This window comes from Mixophyes fleayi, chromosome 6 (genome assembly GCF_038048845.1).
Source record: "Mixophyes fleayi isolate aMixFle1 chromosome 6, aMixFle1.hap1, whole genome shotgun sequence".
Classification (NCBI taxonomy): Eukaryota; Metazoa; Chordata; class Amphibia; order Anura; family Limnodynastidae; genus Mixophyes; species Mixophyes fleayi.
This window is the reverse complement of record NC_134407.1, coordinates 104,973,944-104,998,532: the sequence shown is the minus strand read 5'-3', so window position 1 is coordinate 104,998,532 and position 24,589 is coordinate 104,973,944. Positions and strand designations below refer to the sequence as shown.

Sequence of the window (24,589 nt, the reverse complement as noted above, 5' to 3'; positions counted from 1 at the left end):
CACTAGATTTCTAGCTGTTTATATAATATAAGTTGTGTTCCTCTCCAGTTACACATCATGTTCTTGAGTCTGACTGTAAGTTATATATTTTCTTAAGCTCTGGGTGGCAACCACTCCCTTCCCTTAAGGTGCACTCTGTGCCTCCACCAACCAGGGATTTCCTGTCCAGTTAATTGTTAATTGTGTACCCTATCTACCATTTAGGTAGTTACTAATCCCAATTTTGAGTACCCATTTTTTGGGGCTCCACTTGAGAAGCTGGTCTCCCTGTTCAGGGAGGACACAGGGTGTGAGATGGCAAAGGGGCGCAGTGATAAGAGGCACAATGTGATGGTGAAGGGGTCTAAATACATCTTACGTCATTTTGACCCAACTACTTAAAAAATGGGACTACCTGGTAAGTATCTTTGCTTAGGTGCCTTGGAAAAATGATGGTGACCCTAAGGGTGCCTTGGACTGAAAAAGTTTGGGAACCACTGGGTTAGACCATTTGTCAATTAAGTCTATCTTGACTTAAATGTTTCATCCAGGGGCAGATCTTCCTAGAGACTTAAGAAAAACTCTCCATAAGATCCCCACTGTAAAGACCTGATAGCCTCTAAACTTTTGGACTATTTGAACTTAGTACATCTGATGTTAAGTTCTCTACTGCTTGGGAGGTGCACAAAGTGGTTATTAGGGGTGAAATTATTAAATACACCTCACAATGTAGCAAGCAGCAGATGGAACAAACCAACCCCATCTCTTCCAAGATTCAACTTTTAGAACAAACCCATTGTCAGACCCCGTCCCCACTCACCTGCTTCTTTGAAAGGACAGACGCCTTCCTGTTGCCCTGATCATTAGGTCTCATTGCCCATTAATGAGATGCAAACTCCGGCTACTTTCTGTTCTAGCTGGCAGGTCCCAGTGCACATGCGCGCCCATTGCCATGCTTCTTCCTGGCTCTGTCGGTGGTCAGTGACATCACTGACCATCTAATTCAAGCCTCTATTTAAAGCTGGGTCTCACATCCTGTTCCAGGGTTCATATCTTATCCTACTTGACTCCTGGGTTTGATTGCTGCTCATCCCTGACTATTCTCCTTGGAATCTGCTTTGGCTTTTCTACCTTTGTCTTGACCGAGACTTACTGACTACTTTGATATTGGATTTGTACTTCTTCGCTATCTTGATTCTCACCCAGCTTCCCAGACTATCCCTTGGATTCTGATTTTGCTCCTACATTATTCCAGTTACCGACTTGGCTTGCCTCACAATTTTCTTCACTTACTACCTCACCAATGACTGACATTGAAGGTCGAGACCTGCTCGCCTCTTGTGTTCATGTCCATACCTCCTTGCGGGGGACCCTGGTGAAAACCAGGGGTGTGTTAGACTCCACGCTTCCTTATTCCATAGCACCAACTGCTGGTATGTAGTTACCATAAAATATCCTAGTGATTCGTGACACCCATAAAGATACCTATGGGGCGGTTCTTGGGTATCTGAACTAGCTTAGGGGAGAACTTTTAAATCTCCAGGCAGAAAAAGCAGAACAAAGCCTTTGGTGGTTAGAACAAACTACGAAAAAGTAATAAAGTGGATACCCTATTGGTCAACAAATTGACGGCTAAGACGGCATCACAAACAATTATTATTTTAATCTGAGATGATATCTCTGAGAAGGTGAAATTTGCCCTTAGATCTCAGAAAAAAACCTATACTTCTTCCCAGGCTGGTTTGACTTTTCAACAACATTCTCACTTGCAAGAACTTTCACCCAGACTGCACTACTTCCACAATTGTCAGGTTTTGGGATTACCACAAAGACCACTCTCTTTGTTCTAATTATAGGCCTCTCTCTTTTGAATACAGATATAACAGTTTTAGCAAAAGTTTGCAAACAGACTTAATGGTATTCTGCCTGATCTGTCCAACCCAGGCTAGGTGGGGTTTATTCCTAATAGACAGACCTATGAGAATACCTGCAGAGTTATTGTGCTTGTAGCAGGTTCCAATGTTAGCTCACTCAGGCACTTTTATCAATGGCCAGCAAGAGCTAAATGAGGTTCCATGGCCTTATCTGTGTGGAGCGTGTATGTTCTCCCCGTGTTTGCGTGGGTTTCCTCCGGGTGCTCTGCTTTCCTCCCACACTCCAAAAAACATACTGGTAGGTTAATTGGCTACTATTCAAATTGACCCTAGTCTGTGTGTTTGTCTGTGTGTGTGTGTTAGGGAATTTAGACTGTAAGTCCCAATGGGGCAGGGACTGATGTGAGTGAGTTCTCTGTACAGCGCTGAGGAATCAGTGGCGCTATATAAATAAATGATGATGATGATGAGATTCCAATGCAGTATTACTCACAGTTATTTTTTCAAAGCGTTTAACTGAGTTAGACGAAATGCATCAGTGGGCGTTTGTTTCGGGAAGATATTGAATGACTGAAAACAGTGCATTATTATCCCAATTTTACGGTGGACACTGTGTGGTAATTGTAACCTTTAATACTCTTTGTATGACTTTGATTGAAGCTTACATAATTGTGAGTTGTACTGCATTTGAACCTCATTCAGTCATTGCCAAAATCACTAGAGTGGGCCAACATTGAAACCTGCTATAAGCACAGTTTTTTCTAAAGGAGATGACATATTACAAAATTGGTTTCATTACAGTCTAGAGAGGATCTTATTGATGTCCATATACTGATCAGGGATCTACACATATTTAAAGACATTAAAACAGTCTTCTTATCTGCTGTACAAAGTCATTTTCCAGTCATTCTTAATGTTCACCATTTGTTTTTATATGCATCTTTAGTGATAGATGTATGATTAATTATTTATTAAATGTATTTATTTTGTTAAACTGCATCTTATGAGCACTATTGTCATTATTGTGCCATAGTTAAAGCTGTATATTATTTGCTAATTCAATTGCATTTACAACTAGAGGTTTCAGCGATATATACCTCTTTTATCTTTTTATTCGTTTTTGAAGGGGATTTAGCTAATACTCCTTCTTACAGTTGTGAATACTCTTTAATAAAATTTATTACAGCTCAGTGCTGGATTTTCTTTTTCCTTTTAGGCTTTACCAAACAGCTCTAATTTAATCTCAACCTTCTACAGACATTCTCCCAGAAGGAATTCGTTTTGTTTTACGTGTTTGTTTTGGCAAACTCCAGTTGGGCTTTCTTACGTCCCTCTCAGCAGTGGGACCTTCCACATAACCCCCTTTCGTCAATTTTGCGACAGATGGGGCGAGCTGAAACTGTCCTACCTTGTGTCTGAAGGTCAGCTTCAAACTGTTTGGAAGTTGATTGAGATGTTTTCTTCACCATTACAACAATCCTGCACTGCAATCTTTGATCAAATTTTGTCTTGCGGCCATGCCCAGGGAGGTTGGCTACAGTGCCATGGCTCTTAAATATCCGATAACTTGAAGTACATTGGGAACATGAAGGTCTGTGGATATTGATTTGTAGCCTTGAGGTTGTTAATGCTTTGTTGCAATATTCTGAGTGACCCCCAATAAATGTGATGTACGTCATATACGTAAGACAAAAGAGTGACAGTGTTATTAATTATCTAAGCATAAGGAGTCGTGCAAGTGTGAGATGCAACCTAATCTGCATAGGGATATATTTGTCCACAGTTTTTATTCTGACTCAATAACCAGGTTGTAAGTGTAAGGCTCCGGCCACATTTCCTCTGTGTATGTCTGTATTGAACCAGTACTTACACCAATAAATGTTGTCAGACAGTGTCAATTCAACTAAAAAGGCACATATGAAGAATCCAGATAAAAGGTTTATTTCTAACTGATATTCTTGTAATTATGCACAATTAGTAGGTGAAAAGATGATAATTACCAGAACTCAATAGGAAACAACTGAAGACTAAAATGGCAGATACACAATGAACTAGAGATAAAAAGAAGGAAGGGCTAATGACATCAGAACCTAGCAACAGGGAATCAGGAGGGACACAATTAATAAGATGCAAGGCTTTACAATATAACATGACAGTAACTTAACAGCATATTAAACACATATATACCGTGGGACATGACAGTTTTGGTGCAAAAAAAACAAAACATAAGTTCAAGTTTACATGAACTCCAGAATGTTGCAAATTGCATATATCTTGATTTAGGGCAAAACTCGACTACGGTATCTTGCTACTTGATTGGTGCAGGCAGTTAAAATAACACACTTGCCTGATAAAATAAATAATGTTTTTTGGCTCTTGCCCTCTTGAGTGCTCATTACAATATTTTGTGTTGTTATTGTAGACAAAATCTGTGATCAGATAAGTGATGCTGTTCTTGATTCCCATCTACAACAGGATCCAGATGCCAAGGTTGCTTGTGGTAAGTAGTAATAGTAATGTATTTTATGTGTTAGCACTATGATAAAAGGACACTTTTTATGTCAGTTGGTAACAAACAGTGTCGATTTATGAAGGCTCTGTTCTGCCATTCCAATAGGGACAGCGTTGAGAAATTTGGAAGGTATTGTCTGCATGTCAGAGCAGTGGAGAATGGGTGCGCTCATGGCAATGAATGGTGTTTGGGGAAGGGAGGAGATACGGGGAGAGCCTAGCACTTCACAAGTGCTAGGCACTCCCATTGTGAAATATCACACCCCCTGATCTGAATGAAGAAGAGGAAATGCTGTGCAGTCATATGGTATGTGACTAAACTGAACATGAAGTAGTTATTATGTAGTCATTTGAACTTCTCTTTTTTCTATTACTACTGGACTCCAGCCAAGTAGGAATTTATTTCTCTCTGTTTACTAGCTCCTGTGGCTGTCTCAGAAATTTGTAGTGTCTGCCAGTCGAAGAATATATTAGGAGAGCAGCGAAGTGTGCTATTTGTTTTTCTGTTTCCTGTGGGGTTGGGGTAGTTTCTAATGGTCAAAAGGCTAGGAATTGCTCTGAATGCTTCCAATTTTAAAGTGTGTTCCAGCTCAGCACATTACAACATGTACACATTTCATCTGCCCACATAGAAGCAGATCTGGTCAATCAGTCTGGTCGCTAAATCTGTGTCCCAATTGGCAACACAAGGAGCAACTTGTACAGATCTGGTATTTGGCTGCCAGATGACAAGTAACTGAAGCAGTGCAACTAGCTAATGATCACACATATATACAGATTGCAAGCCTTAGATAGCCAGATTTTCAGCCCCAGTCGCTAAAACATATCAATTACTGAGTCTTTTTTTCTTTTTTTTTATTATTATTAAGCTGGCCCTAGAGCTATCCTCAAGTAACAAGGTGTGTTTTCATTTTGGCCACAGACACAAGTGGGTGTTAAAGTTAAAGTTTGGAGCAGTTTTACCAGGCTAAAAAATTTCTATTAAAATTGTTAACTAGTTAAATATGTCTGACCCTGCAACATATTGGGGTCTGACTGCACAGCTTCCTATTGGTCCGTGCATTCACACCCCCATAGGCTGCTTGCTAAACCACGGTTCTTGCAGGTGCTGAATTACAGCAGCTCTTGAACCCCAAGAAAGACTGTTCAGTGTATACTTCCCAGCTCCACTAAGGGAAGGAGCAACTCAGTTATGTCAAAGTCAGCAAATTGGATAAAGTCATTTCAATTAAAGTCGAGCAAACTTGGTTGTCTTTGTCTGAAAAGATGCGTACGGTACGCTACGACGTGCATGGGCACGCTACGGCGTGAAAGGGCGTACGCATCCACTACACGTGGCAGCAACAGTAATTGGTCTTTTAACATACATTCGCACAAACACGCATACTTATAAAATAGTACACATTAATGGTAGTTGCAACACATAGTCTGTTATGTCGAAATATAGTAGTATTTATGTTATATCCGAGTTACATACATATTAGTGAAATACACGGAACAGGTTGAAGGAATCACATCATGAGTAGTATCACAATGAACCTCGTTACATATCCTACTGTTTGGTTCACTCTGCGAGGGAATCGCAGAGTGCATACACAAGTTATGAATAATAGGGAATTATGAACTACTTAAGACTAAGGAATCTTGGTGGGAAGAGCCGAGCATACCCCCTGGAGAGGTGACCCCCTCCTTTGGATTCCTTAGGATGAACTAGCCAATGATTGACAACCCCTTGGACCTTCCTGAGACCTGGACCAATAGATGCAAGCTATACCATCTTCATTGTATTACTGTATTTCATTGTGTATATAAGCAGCAGCTTCACATCCAGTGTTCAGACATCTTGTCCCCAGACTTCAGGATTGAATGACTGCACTGGATCCAGAGCGCCTGCGATAAGTAATGGCTGTATTTATTATTACTTCGCTTGAGCATATTATTCTACTTATTGCGAATAAATCTTTGTGCGTTGGAAACACAAATCGAGGTTCGACAATCGTTATTGGTTAGCGACAATACGCACATAACAATTTGGGGGCTCGAGAGCTTTGGAGGTTTTGTTGCCGATGATACGCAAGACCAACGGATTTCGGTTCCGCAACAAAGGGTGGAGACGCGTCATATACGGGTAAGAACGCATTGTGTTCAAAACCTGAATTTTACTCTATGTTGTGAAACCGAATGTCCGTTTTGCATTATCTAGGGCACGCTAACTAGAACCTAGGGACAAAAGAGAAAACTGTTTCTTTTTTCTGTCATTGTGCATTTTAACTGTATTGCACTGCTTAGCGTATGTGTTATTCCTGCTGTGCGTACGCGAACTTCCGGTAGATTTTCCACGTGGTTAAACAATCGTCTTGATAGTTATTATATGTGCATAACCTCTGGGACATTATTACTATTGTTGGGTATTCTTTTATTTTCTGCGCAGAAAAGGTGTATGTCGTGTGATTTGTTGACTTTAAATACACTAAGGTTTTATCTATTGTAAAATAGAGTGTCAGTTGCTGTTTGACGAGGCAGGTGCCCAACTGGTGTACGGTATACAAGGCAGGTATACCGGGGGGCGGAAACTGAATAAGTTTTTGCGACGTGCACCCAAGGGTAATCGTATCGCTTACAGACTAGCTTTAAGCGCTGCGATTGCACCGCATGGCAAGGAAAGCCGTGATTGCGACTTGGGGGTAACGGGGAGGAGTTACGTTAGTAAGGCTGGTAATTGACTTTACCGGATGCTGCCAAACGTAATAAACTCAACAGATTTTGTTGGAGTGTCAGGGGTGATCAGGAAGCTGATAACCCTTTAGTCCGCATTGATATTTCTGTATTAGGGGTCCTTGTTTAATACAAGAGGAAGCGAGTGGACGCGGCTTGTAGCAAATACATCCACAGGCCGGTAAAATATCTCTAGCGGTAGTGTTGAAAATTAGTTGCTGAATATTGTGTTATTTCTGAACCCTATTTTGTGGCAGGATATTGTGATATTTCTGGGACTCTATTGTTCAATATGGGTGCTAAGCAAACGCTAGAGAAGGCCGAGGTACTGCCTAAGGAAGGTCCTATTGGTTCAGCGAGATTTCTTATGTGTAAGAAATATGGTGCATACGCAACTGCGTATTGCGACACGTGGGTCAAGATGACCAAAGGTTGTGATAGGCCTTTCCCAACAATAGGGAGTTTTAATGCAGAGGTACTAAATACTGTAAAAGATAAAGTATGGTTGATTAACTCAACGAAAGTGGGGAATAAACATAATGATTGTTTAAAATTGTGGCAAATGGAAGGTAACACGTGGCAGAGCAGCTAATGCAAAGCGGAAGTAGGCGTGGCTAAAAGCGTGCGCACAACGGAAGTAACTGTTGAGAAGCGTGGCGAACTCAGCGCAAAATATCTTTAGGAAAAGGGAAGAAAAGAGTGACAAGTTGATGACGGTGAGTATACAGGCATTAGGGGAAATGCATACACGACCACCAGCATATAACCCACATAACGGGAAACGCAGAATGTTGAGATGTTACAATTGCAAAGAAGAAGGACATATGAGAAAAGATTGTACAAAGGGAAGGTATAATCCTAATGAAGGGTCACATAGATATCCTCCAAGGAGGAATTCACATAGACTAGAAGACTCACATCTACCCGCGCTTATTACAGCAGCAAATGCTGCGCGGGAAATCAATAGTCAGCGCTAGGGGTCCGGTCATACCTGTAGTCTACAGCCAGTGAGGTTAACTGAGACTCAGAGTGAAGAACCAACAATGATAGTTGACATAGCTGGTAGGAAAGAAACTTTTCTTGTAGATACAGGGGCGGCCCGATCTGTGATAACCTCTCCTTTCAATCTACAGGTGACCAGTAAAACTATTCCAGCTATGGGGGTAACGGGAAAAGTGTTACATTATCCTCTAACTAAACCCGCTGAAGTTACTATCGGGCCTTTGCATACTAAGCATTCGTTTCTCTTGGCTGCAGCGGCTCCAACTAACTTGCTAGGGAGAGACTTGTTATGTAAAATGGGATGTGTCATATACTGTACTTCTGATGGTGTGTTCTTAGATATACCGGAGAAGGTCGCACATGAGGTACAGGATATATTGGACACCCCTCAAAGGTTAATGTTACACTCTCCTGTTATAGAACAACAAGGTTTGAGAATCGTTATTGGTTAGCGACAATACGCACATAACAGTTATTATTAACATTATTATTCAAATTTATTTATATAGTGCCAGGATATTACACAGTGCTTTACAATTTGCTTAAACTTTAATGTTTAACTGAGAGTGATCCTCCTAGTTAGCTGTGGAAGTGCTGCTTTATTGCCATTCTTCCTATTGGCCTGCATACATAAGACAGCCCCTTCCTTCAGTCATGGCTTTCTGACAGATGGCAGAGCCTCATCAAATATAGATACACTGGTGGCTTTTTAAAGCAACTGCTCCTCTCTAAGCTTGAGGATGGACCCTTACCCAACAGATTGTGCCACTGAAGTTCGGCACCCAGGGGCAAATGTCACCTATGGCCCAGATTCCTACATCCCTGGCATGGCCATCTTTATTTTAATCTGCCATTAGATATATTTTTCTGAATTTTATTGTTAAATTGAATCAAGATACTGCCTACTATAGAGGAAACAATATTTTTAAAGCCATGTATTTGTCTTCTAGAGACTGTATGCAAAACTGGGATGGTATTGCTTTGTGGAGAAATCACATCCCGAGCAGTTGTGGATTATCAGAAAGTGGTTCGTGACACCATTAAGTACATTGGATATGATGATTCTGAAAAAGGTGGGTTGAATTCTGCTCCAACATTGCTTATAAATAACAAATGTATTTTTTTTTCTAGCAATCAGCAGTAATTTAATTCATATATAAATATGTGTTAAAATAATAACATAGATTCTGCATACCTAAAGTCACAGGCAGCTGTCTAATTGGGGTTTGTTTAGAAAGGGTCTCTGCTCACACTATAATTCCTAGAATAATAATTATGACACAAAATGCTTCTCTTTTAGCAGACATGAATTTGATCATATACATAAAGATTTTGCTCATTTTGCATGTATTATATGTACTGTGTACTTTTAATCACAATATATTAATATCTTTGGGCCAGGTTTTGACTACAAGACATGCAATGTGCTTGTAGCTCTGGAGCAACAATCTCCTGATATTGCACAAGGTGTTCATTTAGATCGTAAAGAGGAGGATATTGGAGCTGGAGATCAGGTAGCATTTTTCATGTTGTTGTACATAACTTTAATTTTTTACCAGTTATTTAAATGATCAGGCATACAGTTCTGTTGCCCTAAGCCCAGGCCAATGTCTCCGTTCCACAAGACTTATCCTACAAGTAAGCTTGCAAAGATAATATGACTGGACTACACATCCCTTTCCTTTCCACTACATCAGAAATTTGAAGACAGCTACTCCCAGTGGTATCTATTTAAAACTTCTTTTGCAGCTTTTTGGCAAGTTACAACTATTTGACCAAGTTACAAGGATATGTCCACTTCATTTTTGGTTATATGTACAAGTTAGACCTATTTTTACAAATATAACCCCTATTCTTTAGATAGATAAGCTACCAAATAAAACACTATCACATTTGGACTTCTAAATTTAAAAGTTATTTTTGACAAAGCAAACAAAGTACAAAATGCAAAAGTTGTTCCTGTCATTGATGTGCAAACTATCTCCAGTCATGAAGAGGTTAAGGAGTTTAACTTTCCCTTTGTGGTCTTATGCAGACATATTAAGCATAAAATCAACATTGTAAATACAAGACTTACCTAACTTTTTATTGGCTACTGTGACCAAAAGCTTGCATATTGTCTTTTTCATTTCTGCTGTAGGGTTTAATGTTTGGCTATGCTACAGATGAGACGAAGGAGTGCATGCCATTGACTATTGTCCTTGCCCACAAACTTAATGCAAAACTAGCAGAATTAAGACGCAATGGGGAGCTGCCATGGCTCAGACCAGATTCTAAAACACAGGTATCTGTGCATTATTTGAGACAAATAACAAATTCTATTGCTGTACTCACTCTTTGTATTTGCATTTGTTGTGATGTCCAGCGCTTATTTAAGCTTACCTGCACTGCCGTAGACTTTGAATATATATGTGGGCAGCACGGTGGCTAAGTGGTTAGCACTTCTGCCTCACAGCACTGGGGTCATGAGTTCAATTCCCGACCATCTGTGTGGAGTTTGTATGTTCTCCCCGTGTTTGCGTGGGTTTCCTCCAGGTGCTCCGGTTTCCTCCCACACTCCAAAAACATACTAGTAGGTTAATTGGCTGTTATCAAAATTGACCCTAGTCTCTCTCCCTGTCTATGTGTGTATGTTAGGTAATTTAGACTGTAAGCTCCAATGGGGCAGGGATGATGTGAATGAGTTCTCTGTACAGCGCTGCGGAATCAGTGGCGCTATATAAATAAATGGTGATGATGATGATGATGATGATATATGGAGAAGAAGAAAAATACACTTACATAAAATCTTTTATTTGGGGAAAGCATGTAAACCAACTGTGGAACTATAGGAAGGCTACATCTGTCCAGAAAATGCAGAGTAAGAAATAAACAAATAGGATGTATGCATTGTGTGTCATATAGAAGTGTGTTTGATATCTGTCATCTTGCACCATTTGGAGAAACCTGCTCCTTACCACATCCAACTTAGCCTGTCGCTTCCTGCTTGCCTCCATGCCCCTCCTCATGGGAAGTGACATGCAGTTTTTTGTTTTGTAAATTAATAACCAACTATTAACATTTTAAAAAAATGTATATAAAGAATTTAACTATAAGCTCCGTCTGTTTTGATTTATTTACATGTATTTGTTTTAGATAAATATGATTCAGTAGGAGTTAGAAATATAGAACACTAAAAGGTGGTCTAGGGTGGAAAAAATGAAAATCCGGTACTGCCTGCACCAATTTACAAATCCACACAATTGAACAGGTCATTGCTCCCAAACTATCAGAAGCATTTATGTCCTGAAAGATGATCTGGTTTCTACAGGTTGTTCTGTTCCCACCTACATAAAATGTGTCGGCAACCTGACAAACAATACGGCACACAACTCTAGCAGTAGAAGGGTTAAATGGTTTCTTATCTATTTGAATACTTTTGTAATACTACAGTAACCAATTTATTGTTTATGTATTTGTCCTTGTTATGAATGCAATAGTCCATTCACAGTATTATTTAAAATATAACAATCGGCCACAACATTAAAACCACTGACAAGTGAAGTTAGACACAGGAAAACAGTCAGTTCTTGAAGTTGATGTGTTAAAAGCAGGATAAATGGGCAAGCATATGGATCTGAACAACTTTGACAAGGGCTAAATTGTAATGGCTATATTACTGGGTCAGAGCATCTCCAAAATGGCAGGTCTTGTGAAGTGTTCCCAGCATGGAGTGGTTAGTATCTACCAAAAGTGGTCCAAGAAAGAACAACCGGTGAACCGGCGACAGGGTCATGGGTGCCCTAGGCTCATTGATGCTTGTGGGGCGGGAAGGCGAGCCCCTCTGGTGCAATTTGACATAAGAGCTACTGTAAAACAAATTGATGAAAAAGTTAATGCTGGCTATAATAGAAAGGTGTCAGAACATACAATGCATTACAACTTGCTGCGTATGGGGCTACGTAGCCACAGACCGGGCAGAATGCCCATGCTGACCTCTGTACATCGTCGAAAGCACCTACAATTGGCACCTGAGAGCCAGAACTGGACCATGATGGCTTGGACTGATGAATCACGTATTCTTGTACATCATGAGCGCGGCCAAGTGCATGTGCGTCATTTACCTGGGGAAGAGATGGCACCAGGATGCACTATGGAAAGAAGGCAAACCAACAAAGGCACTGTGATGCTCTGGGCAATGTTCTGCCTAAAATCTTGGGTCCTGGTATTCATATGGATGTTACTTTGATATGTACCACCTACCTAAACATTGTCACAGATCAAGTACACCCCTTCATGGCAACAGTATTCCCAGATGGCAGTGGCCTCTTTCAGCAGGATAATTCGCCCTGCCTCACTGAAAAAAAAACGGTAAGCAATGGTTCGAGGAACATGACTAAGGGTTCAAGGTATTGACTTAACATCCAAATTCCCCAGATCTCCATCTGATCGAGCATCTGTGTGATATGCTGGAATAACAAGTCAGAGTCTCAGTGTCTACTACTGGTAATATGCTATAACATTAAGACCAGGTTCCTTATACCACTATATTGTATTGTGCATAAAATTGCACATGGATCTAGTAAACATGCTAAAGAATCAGTATTGCTGTTAATGAAATGCTGCAACAATTTTATTTCAATCTTGGACAGTGATTTGTCTTAAAACAAGTAATAACCAACAGGCTTTATATTTAGGAATAATAAATATTTTATGGCAATGTATTTAGGGTATTTTGCTATTTCATTGAAATAAAGATTATAAATATTTGTTTTCTTGTCTATATCATTGCAATGGAGATTTCAATAAGTCAAATATGTGGACTTATTGGAACTATGTTCTGAACTGCCACCATCTGCTAATGTCAGTTCATCAGCAGTGAGGGATGTGTGTGACAGCAAGAGTTGCCATAATCACTGCTCTGTATGCTGAATACACCTGTTACCCCTTTGAGCATTTTCTTTCTTGAACAGTAAGCATACACCCTCCAGCTGCTCATTATAACCTCAGACCTAAACTGGAAACCATGTGAATCTATTTCTTTCTACAGAACAGTAGTCCATGTTATATGATACCTTTAAATAATAAAACGGGAAAAAAAAGTATTCATTCTTAATAACTTTTAGAATTGTACTTAATTTAACAGCTGAAAATATATTCACCTATCCAATCTAGAGTTTGGCAATGTAGTTTAAACAAACTTAGGAGATCAACAGAAAATAGGAGAGTTTATTGGACATTTGGGGGTTAATGTATGAAGCTCCGGGTTCTACAACACCCGCGAGTTCGGCGTCTTCATCGCTTAAACTGAAAGTGGCGCTGCCTTGTAAAGGGAAGTTTCCCTTTACAAGGCAGCGCCGCTTTAAATTTAAGCGCTGAAGACGCCAAACTCGCGGGTGTTGAAGAACCCGGAGCTTCATACATTTACCCCTTGATGTTTGTTTTAAAATCTGTAGTCTGAAATTATTTGTCCCAATTTAGTAGTGTATTCGGTATAATTTATTTAATTTGGCAATATAGGCTGAGGAAACTTTTGTACACCCTTTGGAAAATGTAATTTGAGCTCTATTATAGGTTAGTTAAAATGAGCAAAAATAATAATGTCAGTCAACATTATCAGACTTAAGTGTGCAATGTATTAGTTATATGAAGGAACATTATTTACTAATCAGTTGCTTTCCAGGTTACAGTCAAGTATATCCAGGAGAATGGAGCTGTAATCCCGGTACGGGTTCATACTATTGTAATATCCGTACAACATGATGAGACCATCTCTTTAAATGACATGAGAGAGGCTTTGAAGGCGAAAGTTATAACAGCTGTTGTTCCTGCCAAGTACCTAGATGAGAAGACTATATACCATTTACAGCCCAGTGGACGTTTCGTTATCGGTGGCCCCCAGGTGACATGGCGTTTTGAAATATTCCCTAATTTACCTCAATGCTTAGGTGTTTTTTGGTTATGTTAACTTTTAATATTTGCCCCCAATTGTAACCTCCCCCACCTCATATCCTTCCCACCTTGAGCTATGATTGTGTTCACCCAGAATCAAAATAGACTTTGAGAAGAATTATTTATACTTTGAGAATCCTTCTGCAAATAGTTTTATGACTTTTGTTGGCAAACTAGACATATTTCAGTCTTTTCATTAATGTATTATGCATCCTAAGCCTATACTTTTAGCCCTAATAATATGAATATATAGTAGATTATTTTTATACAATTCTTGAATTTCCTGGCTCTTTATAACAGCAATGTATGTGCTATATTACAGGGCGATGCTGGTGTCACTGGCCGGAAGATTATAGTAGACACATATGGAGGATGGGGTGCCCATGGTGGAGGAGCATTTTCAGGGAAGGACTATACAAAAGTAGATCGATCTGCTGCCTATGCTGCTCGCTGGGTGGCCAAATCTTTGGTGCATGCCAAGCTCTGTCGGCGTGTCCTGGTTCAGGTATGTCTGTCTTCCCTTTGCTATTATAAATAATAAATGTTATAATGTTTGTAGTTTTCATCCATGTAAAATTTACTATCACTGTATATGATTTATTATATTTAGAATTTTATTAAAAAAGCTCAATTTTCGAGTGTATCTAATATATTTTATGTATTGTGTGTACTGATAATATTCTTGTGTCAACCACTGCACTGTTCATTTACCCTTTAACCCTCCCTTTTTCCATTTTTACCTCCCCAATCTCTGAATATTTGTTGAAAGGTTTAATAAAATATATATATTTTTTTTAAAAAAAGCTCAATATTCTACTTAGTCCTAGGATTCAAAGGCAGAGATATGAGGTAGCATTAAGAAATAAGCAAAAGTTTATTACAGCCTTATTACAGGAAATGCAATAACATGAGCAGTCTCAGGGTATGGTAAGGTTCACGGAACAACTTATGCAGTTGCAAGTAGAAGCGACTTCTATGTCACCTTGAAGTAATGCAAATAAAATGGTAACATTCACTGAACAACTTAGGCAATGCAGATTGAAGCAACTGTCTTGCACCAGATAAGGTGATACAAATACCAAGAGTTCTGAATACACTAAATGCAGGTATAGTTCAAATGGATGGCAGTCTATGCACTACAGATATGGAATGCAGAGCTCATCGAATGCTACTGAAAGGAGCACGAACCCCCTCAATGCGTGATGTAAGGAGCTGCAAAGAGACTTGCTACTATGTAGAGATGCTCAGGCTCAATTCCCCAAGAACCAAACACACCCGAACTTATGAGATCTGAGTACCGAGCCAGGTGCTTTCGCGCCCTCGGAATTGAAAACGAGGCAAAACGTCATTGTTACGTCATCGGATGTCAGATTTTGCGAGCTTTGGATTCTATAAGTAGCGCCCTCCACAGCGATCCAGCGTCATTTCACAGAGGGACACAGAAGGGGTAGCACAGTTCTTGGCAGTTTCTAGTGCAGTTGGGCAGCATCATAGGTAGAAAAGAAAGAGGAGGGGTAGCAGTGTTCTTCAAAGTCTCCAGTGACATTCAGAAGAGCTCCATTGCTCAATTACTAATTGTCATTGCTGAAATAGAAATAATAGGTCTGGTAGGCTTGGTCTTCTAAATATGCAGTCACATTGTACTGTGTTATATAGGTAACACACAAAGAGGAGAGCTCCATTGCTCCACTGCTAATTGTCATTGCTGAAATACAAATAGGTCTGGCAGGCTTGGTCTTCTAAATCTGCAGTCTTTGTTTGAAAGTGTATGAAAATAATATTGTGACATGTGAGGTGGTCAAAATTGACTGCAAATGACTTGAAATTAGTGTTATTGAGGTTAATAATAATATAGGGGGGGGAAAAAGCAAAAATATGTGATTTTAGCAAAAAAGAAAAATAGGAATTTTAGGGGGGAAAAAAAACAGGATCCAAAACCAAAACACGCAAGGGCGGATTTGCCAAAACCAAAACACAAAGTTAATTCAGATCCAGAACCAAAACCAAAACCAGAACACAGGGGTTAGTGAACATCTCTACTACTGTGTATAGCTACCTGTAAGTGGCATGCTGTAGGAAAAGTGTCACGGTTGGCCTAAGAGAGCGATGGATCCCCGGACTCTGCAGGGTGACTGGGCTCTCTCTCGCAGGCGCGGAGTCTAACGAGTAGGTGGTATTCACCAGGGACCCCCGCAAGGGAGTATGGGCTTAACTCGCGGTCCTGAGAGAGAGTGTATGCAGCAGAGAGTTGAGGAGGAGCCAAACGGAGACAGGAGGCTGAAGGTGGCACAATACAGAAGGCAGCATAGAAAGAAAACAGTCACTGGGTAGCGGGTTCAATTCAGGGAGAGAACCGACAGTTACCTCATAGGTAGCTGGAGGTGATTGCAGGGAGAACACAGAACAGTGGTAGCTCTGAGAGGCAGCACTGGAGAGAACTGAGACTGTCACGATACAGGTAACTCAGATAGTGGTAGAGGAGTCACTGGAACAGCGGGTTCAATGCTGGAGTAGAGCGGCTGATATCACATAAGTAACTTGGGCGGCTGCAGGGAAGTCACAGGAACAGCGGTAGCTCAGAGAGCCAGCAGATGGATAGAACCGAGGCTGACACGATACAGGTAACTCAGGTGATGACAAAGGAGTCACTGGAACAGTGGGTTCAATGCTGGAGTAGAGCGGCTGATATCACATAAGTAACTTGGAGCGGCTGCAGGGAAGTCACAGGAACAGCGGTAGCTCAGAGAGCCAGCAGATGGATAGAACCGAGGCTGACACGATACAGGTAACTCAGGTGATGGTAAAGGAGTCACTGGAACAGTGGGCTTAATGCTGGAGTAGAGCGGCTGATATCACATAAGTAACTTGGAGCTGCTGCAGGGAAGTCACAGGAACAGCGGTAGCTCAGAGAGCCAGCAGATGGATAGAACCGAGGCTGACACGATACAGGTAACTCAGGTGATGACAAAGGAGTCACTGGAACAGTGGGTTCAATGCTGGAGTAGAGCGGCTGATATCACATAAGTAACTTGGAGCGGCTGCAGGGAAGTCACAGGAACAGCGGTAGCTCAGAGAGCCAGCAGATGGATAGAACCGAGGCTGACACGATACAGGTAACTCAGGTGATGGTAAAGGAGTCACTGGAACAGTGGGTTTAATGCTGGAGTAGAGCGGCTGATATCACATAAGTAACTTGGAGCTGCTGCAGGGAAGTCACAGGAACAGCGGTAGCTCAGAGAGCCAGCAGATGGATAGAACCGAGGCTGACACGATACAGGTAACTCCGGTGATGGTAAAGGAGTCACTGGAACAGTGGGTTTAATGCTGGAGTAGAGCGGCTGATATCACATTAGTAACTTGGAGCGGCTGCAGGGAAGTCACAGGAACAGCGGTAGCTCAGAGAGCCAGCAGATGGATAGAACCGAGGCTGACACGATACAGGTAACTCAGGTGATGGTAAAGAAGTCACTGGAACAGTGGGTTCAATGCTGGAGTAGAGCGGCTGATATCACATAAGTAACTTGGAGCTGCTGCAGGGAAGTCACAGGAACAGCGGTAGCTCAGAGAGCCAGCAGATGGATAGAACCGAGGCTGACACGATACAGGTAACTCAGGTGATGACAAAGGAGTCACTGGAACAGTGGGTTCAATGCTGGAGTAGAGCAGCTGATACCATGAGCAAAACAGGAGCCAGATCCTAGAGCACAGGAAGTAAGCTGAAGAATAGGCAATAGGCAGGTATACCTGGGAGGTTTAAATAGTGAGCCATGATCCTGCATCCAATGAGGGAAGAGAGGAGTCCTCCAATAGGTTAAGTACGATACTTCACATGCGCAGAGCAAACTGTCCACGATACAGGCAACTGATGCCGGCATTACTCTTCATGAGAAAGGGATAACGGTACAGATGCCTGCAAGCGGATCCGAGGCGTGACAGGAAGAAATTCTCTGAGATGATGATAAAAAGTTCCAATGAGTTCACAGCAAGGAATCATAGGTCAGCAGTGCACCGTCTGTAGTTCCAATGGATCAGGAACTAGGGAGGAATGCCTGGGAATATTAACCAGAGTGCAGTCGAATACAATGTCAATGACTAGGAACCAAAGAGTAGATGAATAAAATGCCATGGATCAGGAATAAATAAGCTTGCACGTAATGTTAACACTGGCAAAGTTAGGCAGGTAGGAGAGGTCTTATACAGTGAAGCTCACCAATCAGCTATTCAGAGGGAGACACCAGCACAGCTTCTCAGGTTTAATTTATAGCAAAGAAGCAAGGAACAACAAGTGATCCCTAACAATATTATTATGAATACAAATATATTATTTGATGTATAGTTGCATGTATATGGGCACATGTAAAGTGATGGATTTTCACATTGATTTCTAAGGTGTCTTATGCCATTGGTGTGGCCCAGCCATTATCAGTTTCACTTTTCACCTATGGGACCTCTGAGAAAAATGAGAAGGAACTTCTGGACATTGTCAATAAGAACTTTGATCTAAGACCTGGAGTCATTGTCAGGTAGAAATGATTAAAAAATTAGTGGATAAAATATTAATTCATAAACTCAATTTAATTTTTTGAAACTTTCTTTTTTAAGTATATGCTTGTTGTACCATGATTTTTAAAAGCTTAATGCCTTTTAACATGCAGAAAAATTGCACCTTAGTAGAAATACAATGGTGTTAATTTGCACAGCAGTGCTTTTGCTTCCTCTGTAACTTGATTGGACTCCAGGATAGAGTCCTTAATAAGGTAGACATTTCTTCATCTGTATGGTGGGAAGATTATGGTATTCTATCATTTACAATCAAGTCACAACTTTATGACAATCTGTGCACTTAATGGGCTAAAATGAGATTCTGTTCTGCAATTAAAAGATGTAAATGAGATGGAATGCACAAGGCTTTATCATAAGTTACTTATTACCAGAAGGAGGGCTACAAGAGTAATACATTGACAAACAGTTGACAAAGTTTAAATTACTAAGCGTGCAAAAATACAAGTGTATAGCTTTTTACCATGAGTGAGAATACAATATTTGGTGGCCTTCTGTGTATTCTTTTAGTTGCCCCACTGAAAGTGCAAACCAGGACACTTTGAAGTGATGTTTGCTTAGATCATGAAAGCCAACCATATATTGTTTTGGCATAATATTAGTATAACAGGTACTGGAACCAAGTATAACTGACTATGTTAACATACAAAATAAATACAGAGTCTGAAACTCTGAAAAAAAATAAAGAATATGCAAATTAGGTAGCAGATTTCCAGTGGTAAAAAATTAAAGACTGCTGTGGGAAAATTGGGAACACATGGTAGCCCTTAATATAGATTGGCTACTTAGTAATACAGTTAATTTACATGATCTCACTAAGATTAGCAAAGTTTAGAAATACTTAAGTGTATCAAGTTTAACATTTATTATGACTTAACTGTTCCATACTTTTAAAAATTTGTGTGCCAATACTTGTCTTTTATAGGGATCTTGACTTGAAGAAGTCCATTTACCAAAACACTGCATGTTATGGGCATTTTGGTAGAGATGGATTCTCTTGGGAAGTACCAAAAGAACTGGTCTTTTAATACAGGACAGAGGAACTGGTCCTATCCAAGCAAATATGACAACATTCAAATTCAGGAATTCCACAGTGACTGTCGAATCACAATCACAATGGCATCACGAAAAATAACATAAAGTGAGAATGGCAATGAATGTGCATAGTCAGAAGTGTAAAATGATCAGGCTATACTCAACCCATTCAATGCATTATAATTCAGATCCTGGCATGCTGGAAAAGAAAACTGTTGTCTGTTTATACCTTTATGACTGCTATTGTTAAATAATAGCAAGGGTGCCGAGTTTTGTAAACTGAGCCACCTAAACCAATGATTTTGTTTATGATGCTGCTATTTTGTAATTGGTAACAGTTAATTCTGAACCTTCAAAAATAAGCTGCTGGGCTCTTGCTCTGTTATTTTACATTTTTTATAAATAAGCCAAGGCAAGAACGTTTTCTATGAGAAGTTCTAAAGTTTTGAGCGAACTCTTAAGATCCAATATTTCTTTATCAATCACAATGTTTGAAGCATTTAAATTTCCTGTATTTTTGTCGTTGCCATAGAGCACATTAATAACTACTTTTCTGAGGGAAGTTATACCTCCAATACCTAGGATGCATGGGTGACTAATAAATCAGCAGTTGGCCGTTTGGTCAAAGTGACAAACCTAAATTTTAATAATGATATTTCAAATATTACTTTCTAATATTAAGACAGCTCACCATAAAAGTGTGTTAACTGCAAAGTATCTACTAATTTTTTTTTCAATCTAAACCACATTGATTGTATTTATATGATTGCAAATCCCATCTACAATGGGCTTTAAATGACCATTAAAGAAACAAAAAATAACACATTTAATTGCATTGAACAGCATACCATGCTGTTTTAACATAAGATTTGCTGCTGTTGAAGTATTTTTTTAAATGAAATAACCAACCCCAAAAAATGTTTTCAGTCCCACTTTCCAAGTGTTGTAATCAGGTTCTAGACCAGAGGTAGCTAAACCCTCTTTTTAAGTTGCAATATTTGGTCACCCCCACCTTCATATATAGAATATATTTTTTGTGAGTGTTGCGGTACATTTCAGCTAATATCAGAAACAACTTTGTTCATTATTCATTTTCAACCACCCTCCCATGTAATTTAAATAGCCCCCACCAATTCACCTGTAATTCAGTTCAGTCCTGAAAGTTTGCCGCTGCTTATATCATATACAAATAGCGGTCAGATGAGGGAATGCCTTTGGATATCACACACCATGCTGTTAATTCAGGTCATTGATGGTCTTTGAACACAAGTAGTACACTAAATTAACAAAAATTCCCAAGGCGCCTGAAAATAAGCACTAAGTGAATATTTAATGGGTGAATCAATATAAAAACATAGAGAGTTTGTATTCTTGAACTGGTTCCTTTTTGAACCCACACATCCTATACCTGTTTTGGACACTGGTTTATGCCAGTGTTGGTCTATTTGGACTCTCTGGAGTTTATTACCTGCATGCTCATCAGCATTTTGACTGATCCCTTACAGTTATACGATTGATGCATCTTTCTCCATTTGTACTACATGTCAAAATATGCTATTTACTGAAATATGTTTTTATATTGATTCACCCATTAAATATTCACTTAGTGCTTATTTTGAGGTGTCTTGGGAATTTTTGTTAGTTTAATTACCTAGGAGGGTGGAACCCTCCTCCCCTTTTTTTCACTGTTCCCATACTTTTGCAGCCATTTTACAGTTTCTCAATAAGCGCAGAGTTCCATTACTGCATAGTACACTATTGAAATCACTTGAGCGCCCTACTTACAGCTCAGTGAGACCGATGGTCATGGTGGTGTTCTAGCCTGAATCTACGTACTATGTACAGAGTGCAATGCACAGGTTACACACAATAAAACTATGTTCAACAAAAGAGTAACTGTAATAACATAAATTGCTAGGGTTGCAAAAACCTTAAAAATAATCTTACTAACATCAGATAATATAAACTTATTAATAATGAGTTCTACTGGAGATGGCTCTGTATTAAGGTTTAGCTAAAGGATATTAGTCAAGCAATACACTATTGCACATGTACACATTCAGTAACATGTACAGTAGTGAACCGCTTGAAAGGTTAAATTTGCCACAGTTCATAAAATAGCCATTAATATAACAGGAAAGATACAAAAGAGCAATGGGTAGTGTTATCAGTGAATATGGGACAGACACCAACCCTTTGTATATACACAAATTGTGATAGAAAGGGCATGTATCTCCTTGTATGTTAGAAGCATTGAAGTGATGCCTAAAATACCTCTACTATAATTATGTCACGTCCCGCTTTACCCTTAGTGACTTGTGTTGGGATCAATAACAAGCGAGTGAGCTCATGATAATATGTCACTGGGGTAGCAATAACTTTGAGTGTACTCAGTATCTTACAACAGTGCTTCTAAGTTGGATGTGTGCATTTAAAAGGCGCCAGTATAGTTAAGATTTATTTAGTAAAATAGCTGCCAAAAATAATTTTAAATGATCAAATTACCCCAAATCTAATGATTATGAAATAATAAAGAAATTGGTTTATCATTAGTCTGGGTACACTTGGCACTGCACACTATCCATAGTATGCTTAAGTTAAGCTGCTTCGTGTGAATCCTCAAAGGTATCTAATCAAACTATTTCAATAAATCAATTGAGCAATTTATACTTCATCGTATTGCCTATTTTCCTCAAAAAAAAATTAAATACTTCTAATTTGTTTCTCAAGCTATGTTTTTTTATCTTTTTATTTACTAGAACAACACGAACCATGTCAATTGGTTTCATTTTCTGTAGATTTTTTTTGCTTGTTTATTCTCTAAGAACTTGAATTTGAAATTCAGATCTTTCAGCCTTCTGCATCAATCTTATCAAATTCTGCACCTGTTCCCCTGTTAAGCTGAATACTCAAGCCTAATAATAACGCATTCATGAATACAAGTTATATTGCTTAGGCTAAGGCTCCATTTGTAAAGCAGAACTTTTTAGCCAGATACAAATATATTCAGAATATGAGTTTGAGCAATCTGTGTTCACGATATTTCTGTTAAATTTCCTATTTGACATTAAGAGATTTAGGTTTTGTACACTTAAATGCTTTGCCTAATCTAGAAAGGGAGATTTTTTTTTTATTAGTTAAGAGATGGCAGAAGTTAAAAGTGTAGACAAATTCTGTTTTGAACAGGCACAGTACAATGTGTGTTCTGTGTAAGAGCTATTTTAGAAGTCAGTTTCTAAGTCAACAAGGTCAAAATGTACAGCTGGAGACTCCCAGCACATCGCAAAGCCTGATTTGCCAATATTTCTATCTGCTTTTAAAACTTTTTGTTTATTTTGACCATTACAAACATTAGCACAAGTACCAAAGTTCAAAGACTTGTAACACTGATAAGTTATCCAGATTGTTTAGATCAGTCATTTGTGTTGCCAACATTTTTTTTGTTTTGTTTTTCACTTAATTTTCCCATTTAAACTTTCAATCAAGGTTATCAAAACAGAGAAAGAACTAGGGTACGCAAAGGCTTCAGCAAAGATTACACATAGCCATTTTCATTCCCGTTTGACAGCCCACCTTCCTCAGGTGCAAAACATGTGAATAAGTACACCATACCATAACTTTCCTTACATCACCAGTGTAGCTGCTAATTAGGGGGGGGGGGGAGTCTAAACCCATTCAGGAATGATTAAGCTGCAGTACTGGGGACACACATAAATACACAGTGATGAATAATACATACATCAATAAATAGCAAAATGCAAGTACTGGTGAAAAAAGATGTGCATAAAATCACATATTCTTGTTTGACCTCGCACAATGCCCTTTTAAAAAAGGAAAACATAATGACAAAACCCATACTTTATATATTTTAATAGTTACCGCATCGTACAATTATAAGTGTTATCATAGTTTACATAGTACAAGCTTGAGTCAAGGTTTTTACACTAGCAAATTAACTATCAGAGATACTGTCATGTTCATTATAGTTGAGTTCATGATGTAAAGCTACATGGCTATTGGCGTATTAGTAGCTATTTACTAAATTGCATACAACTGCGATTTTGTGCAATTAATCCACATCTTTAAACATTTTCAAAATGTATGCTATGTTCATCGTTTCATACACTAGTGTTATAATATTGCAAAAATAAAAATAAATTGTATTTTTTAACCTTCTTGGTTTTCCTTATTAAAAAGGTTTAGAAATTTTTACATTTAATTTGATTTACTATAGAGTTTTACTCCGCTGAACCCCCAGGTCTACCCCCCACGTGTACTGTATTACATTGCCACTCTTTGGAAAGGCTGATCATGAAGGAGGATGTCCACTGTATTTGTAAATTTGCATTTTGGGGAATTTATCAGCAATGAATAGAGCTGACAAGATGATGGTCAATTTTGACTGTGTGGTGTGGTTGCACCTTTCACTGGTGAAATTAAGCTTTTAAAGTGCAAATATTTGCATCCAAGTATGATTTAGATTGGAATATTGAGTTTGTTCACACTAAAACACTATCTACAGTGAGATTATGTGATAACATAATATGTTCTGTCTCACATGAACAAACCAAGTTCTCCTGGTGCTCTCTATGGTACTTGTGGGAAAAGCCTAATGCTGTACATTGCCCTGGGATAAATACTTTCCTATTGATCACTATGAGGATCTTACTTACTGTGCTAACTTCAAAACCAGATAGACCAAAGGTATAATCTGCTGTCTCCAGGGAAACAGCATTTGAAGCCAACATTCTGAGTACTGACATGGTGGTCTACATATTAATCAATAGTTCACTTTTTTTAAGGACAACTATTGCAGTACTCACCTCTTAGCGAATGCAGTGCAAGGCAAGATATAACTCTATAATTGATGTCAAGTATGAGCATATGGGGAACTTCTGCACAGAAGAACATTTATAACTTTTTCGCTTGGTGGCAATGTGCCTTTACTTGTTACACCACTTCTTCAACCTGGTGAGACATCT

The 24,589-nt window shown here is 39.3% G+C and overlaps 1 protein-coding gene across 2 annotated transcripts in view; it reads left to right on the top strand.

Moving 5' to 3' along the window:
• Window positions 1-23,782, top strand: part of MAT1A (methionine adenosyltransferase 1A) — a 49,543-nt gene extending 25,761 nt beyond the window's left edge. For both annotated transcript variants that reach the window (XM_075217148.1, XM_075217149.1), the window contains exons 2-9: window positions 4,276-4,353; window positions 9,032-9,154; window positions 9,483-9,595; window positions 10,222-10,365; window positions 13,744-13,962; window positions 14,335-14,517; window positions 18,402-18,535; window positions 19,498-23,782. In XM_075217148.1, coding sequence (XP_075073249.1) covers window positions 4,276-4,353; window positions 9,032-9,154; window positions 9,483-9,595; window positions 10,222-10,365; window positions 13,744-13,962; window positions 14,335-14,517; window positions 18,402-18,535; window positions 19,498-19,600 — 1,097 coding nt within the window. In that variant the 3' untranslated portion in view covers window positions 19,601-23,782. The remainder of the gene's footprint in view (window positions 1-4,275; window positions 4,354-9,031; window positions 9,155-9,482; window positions 9,596-10,221; window positions 10,366-13,743; window positions 13,963-14,334; window positions 14,518-18,401; window positions 18,536-19,497) is intronic.
• Window positions 23,783-24,589: the final 807 nt, after the last annotated feature.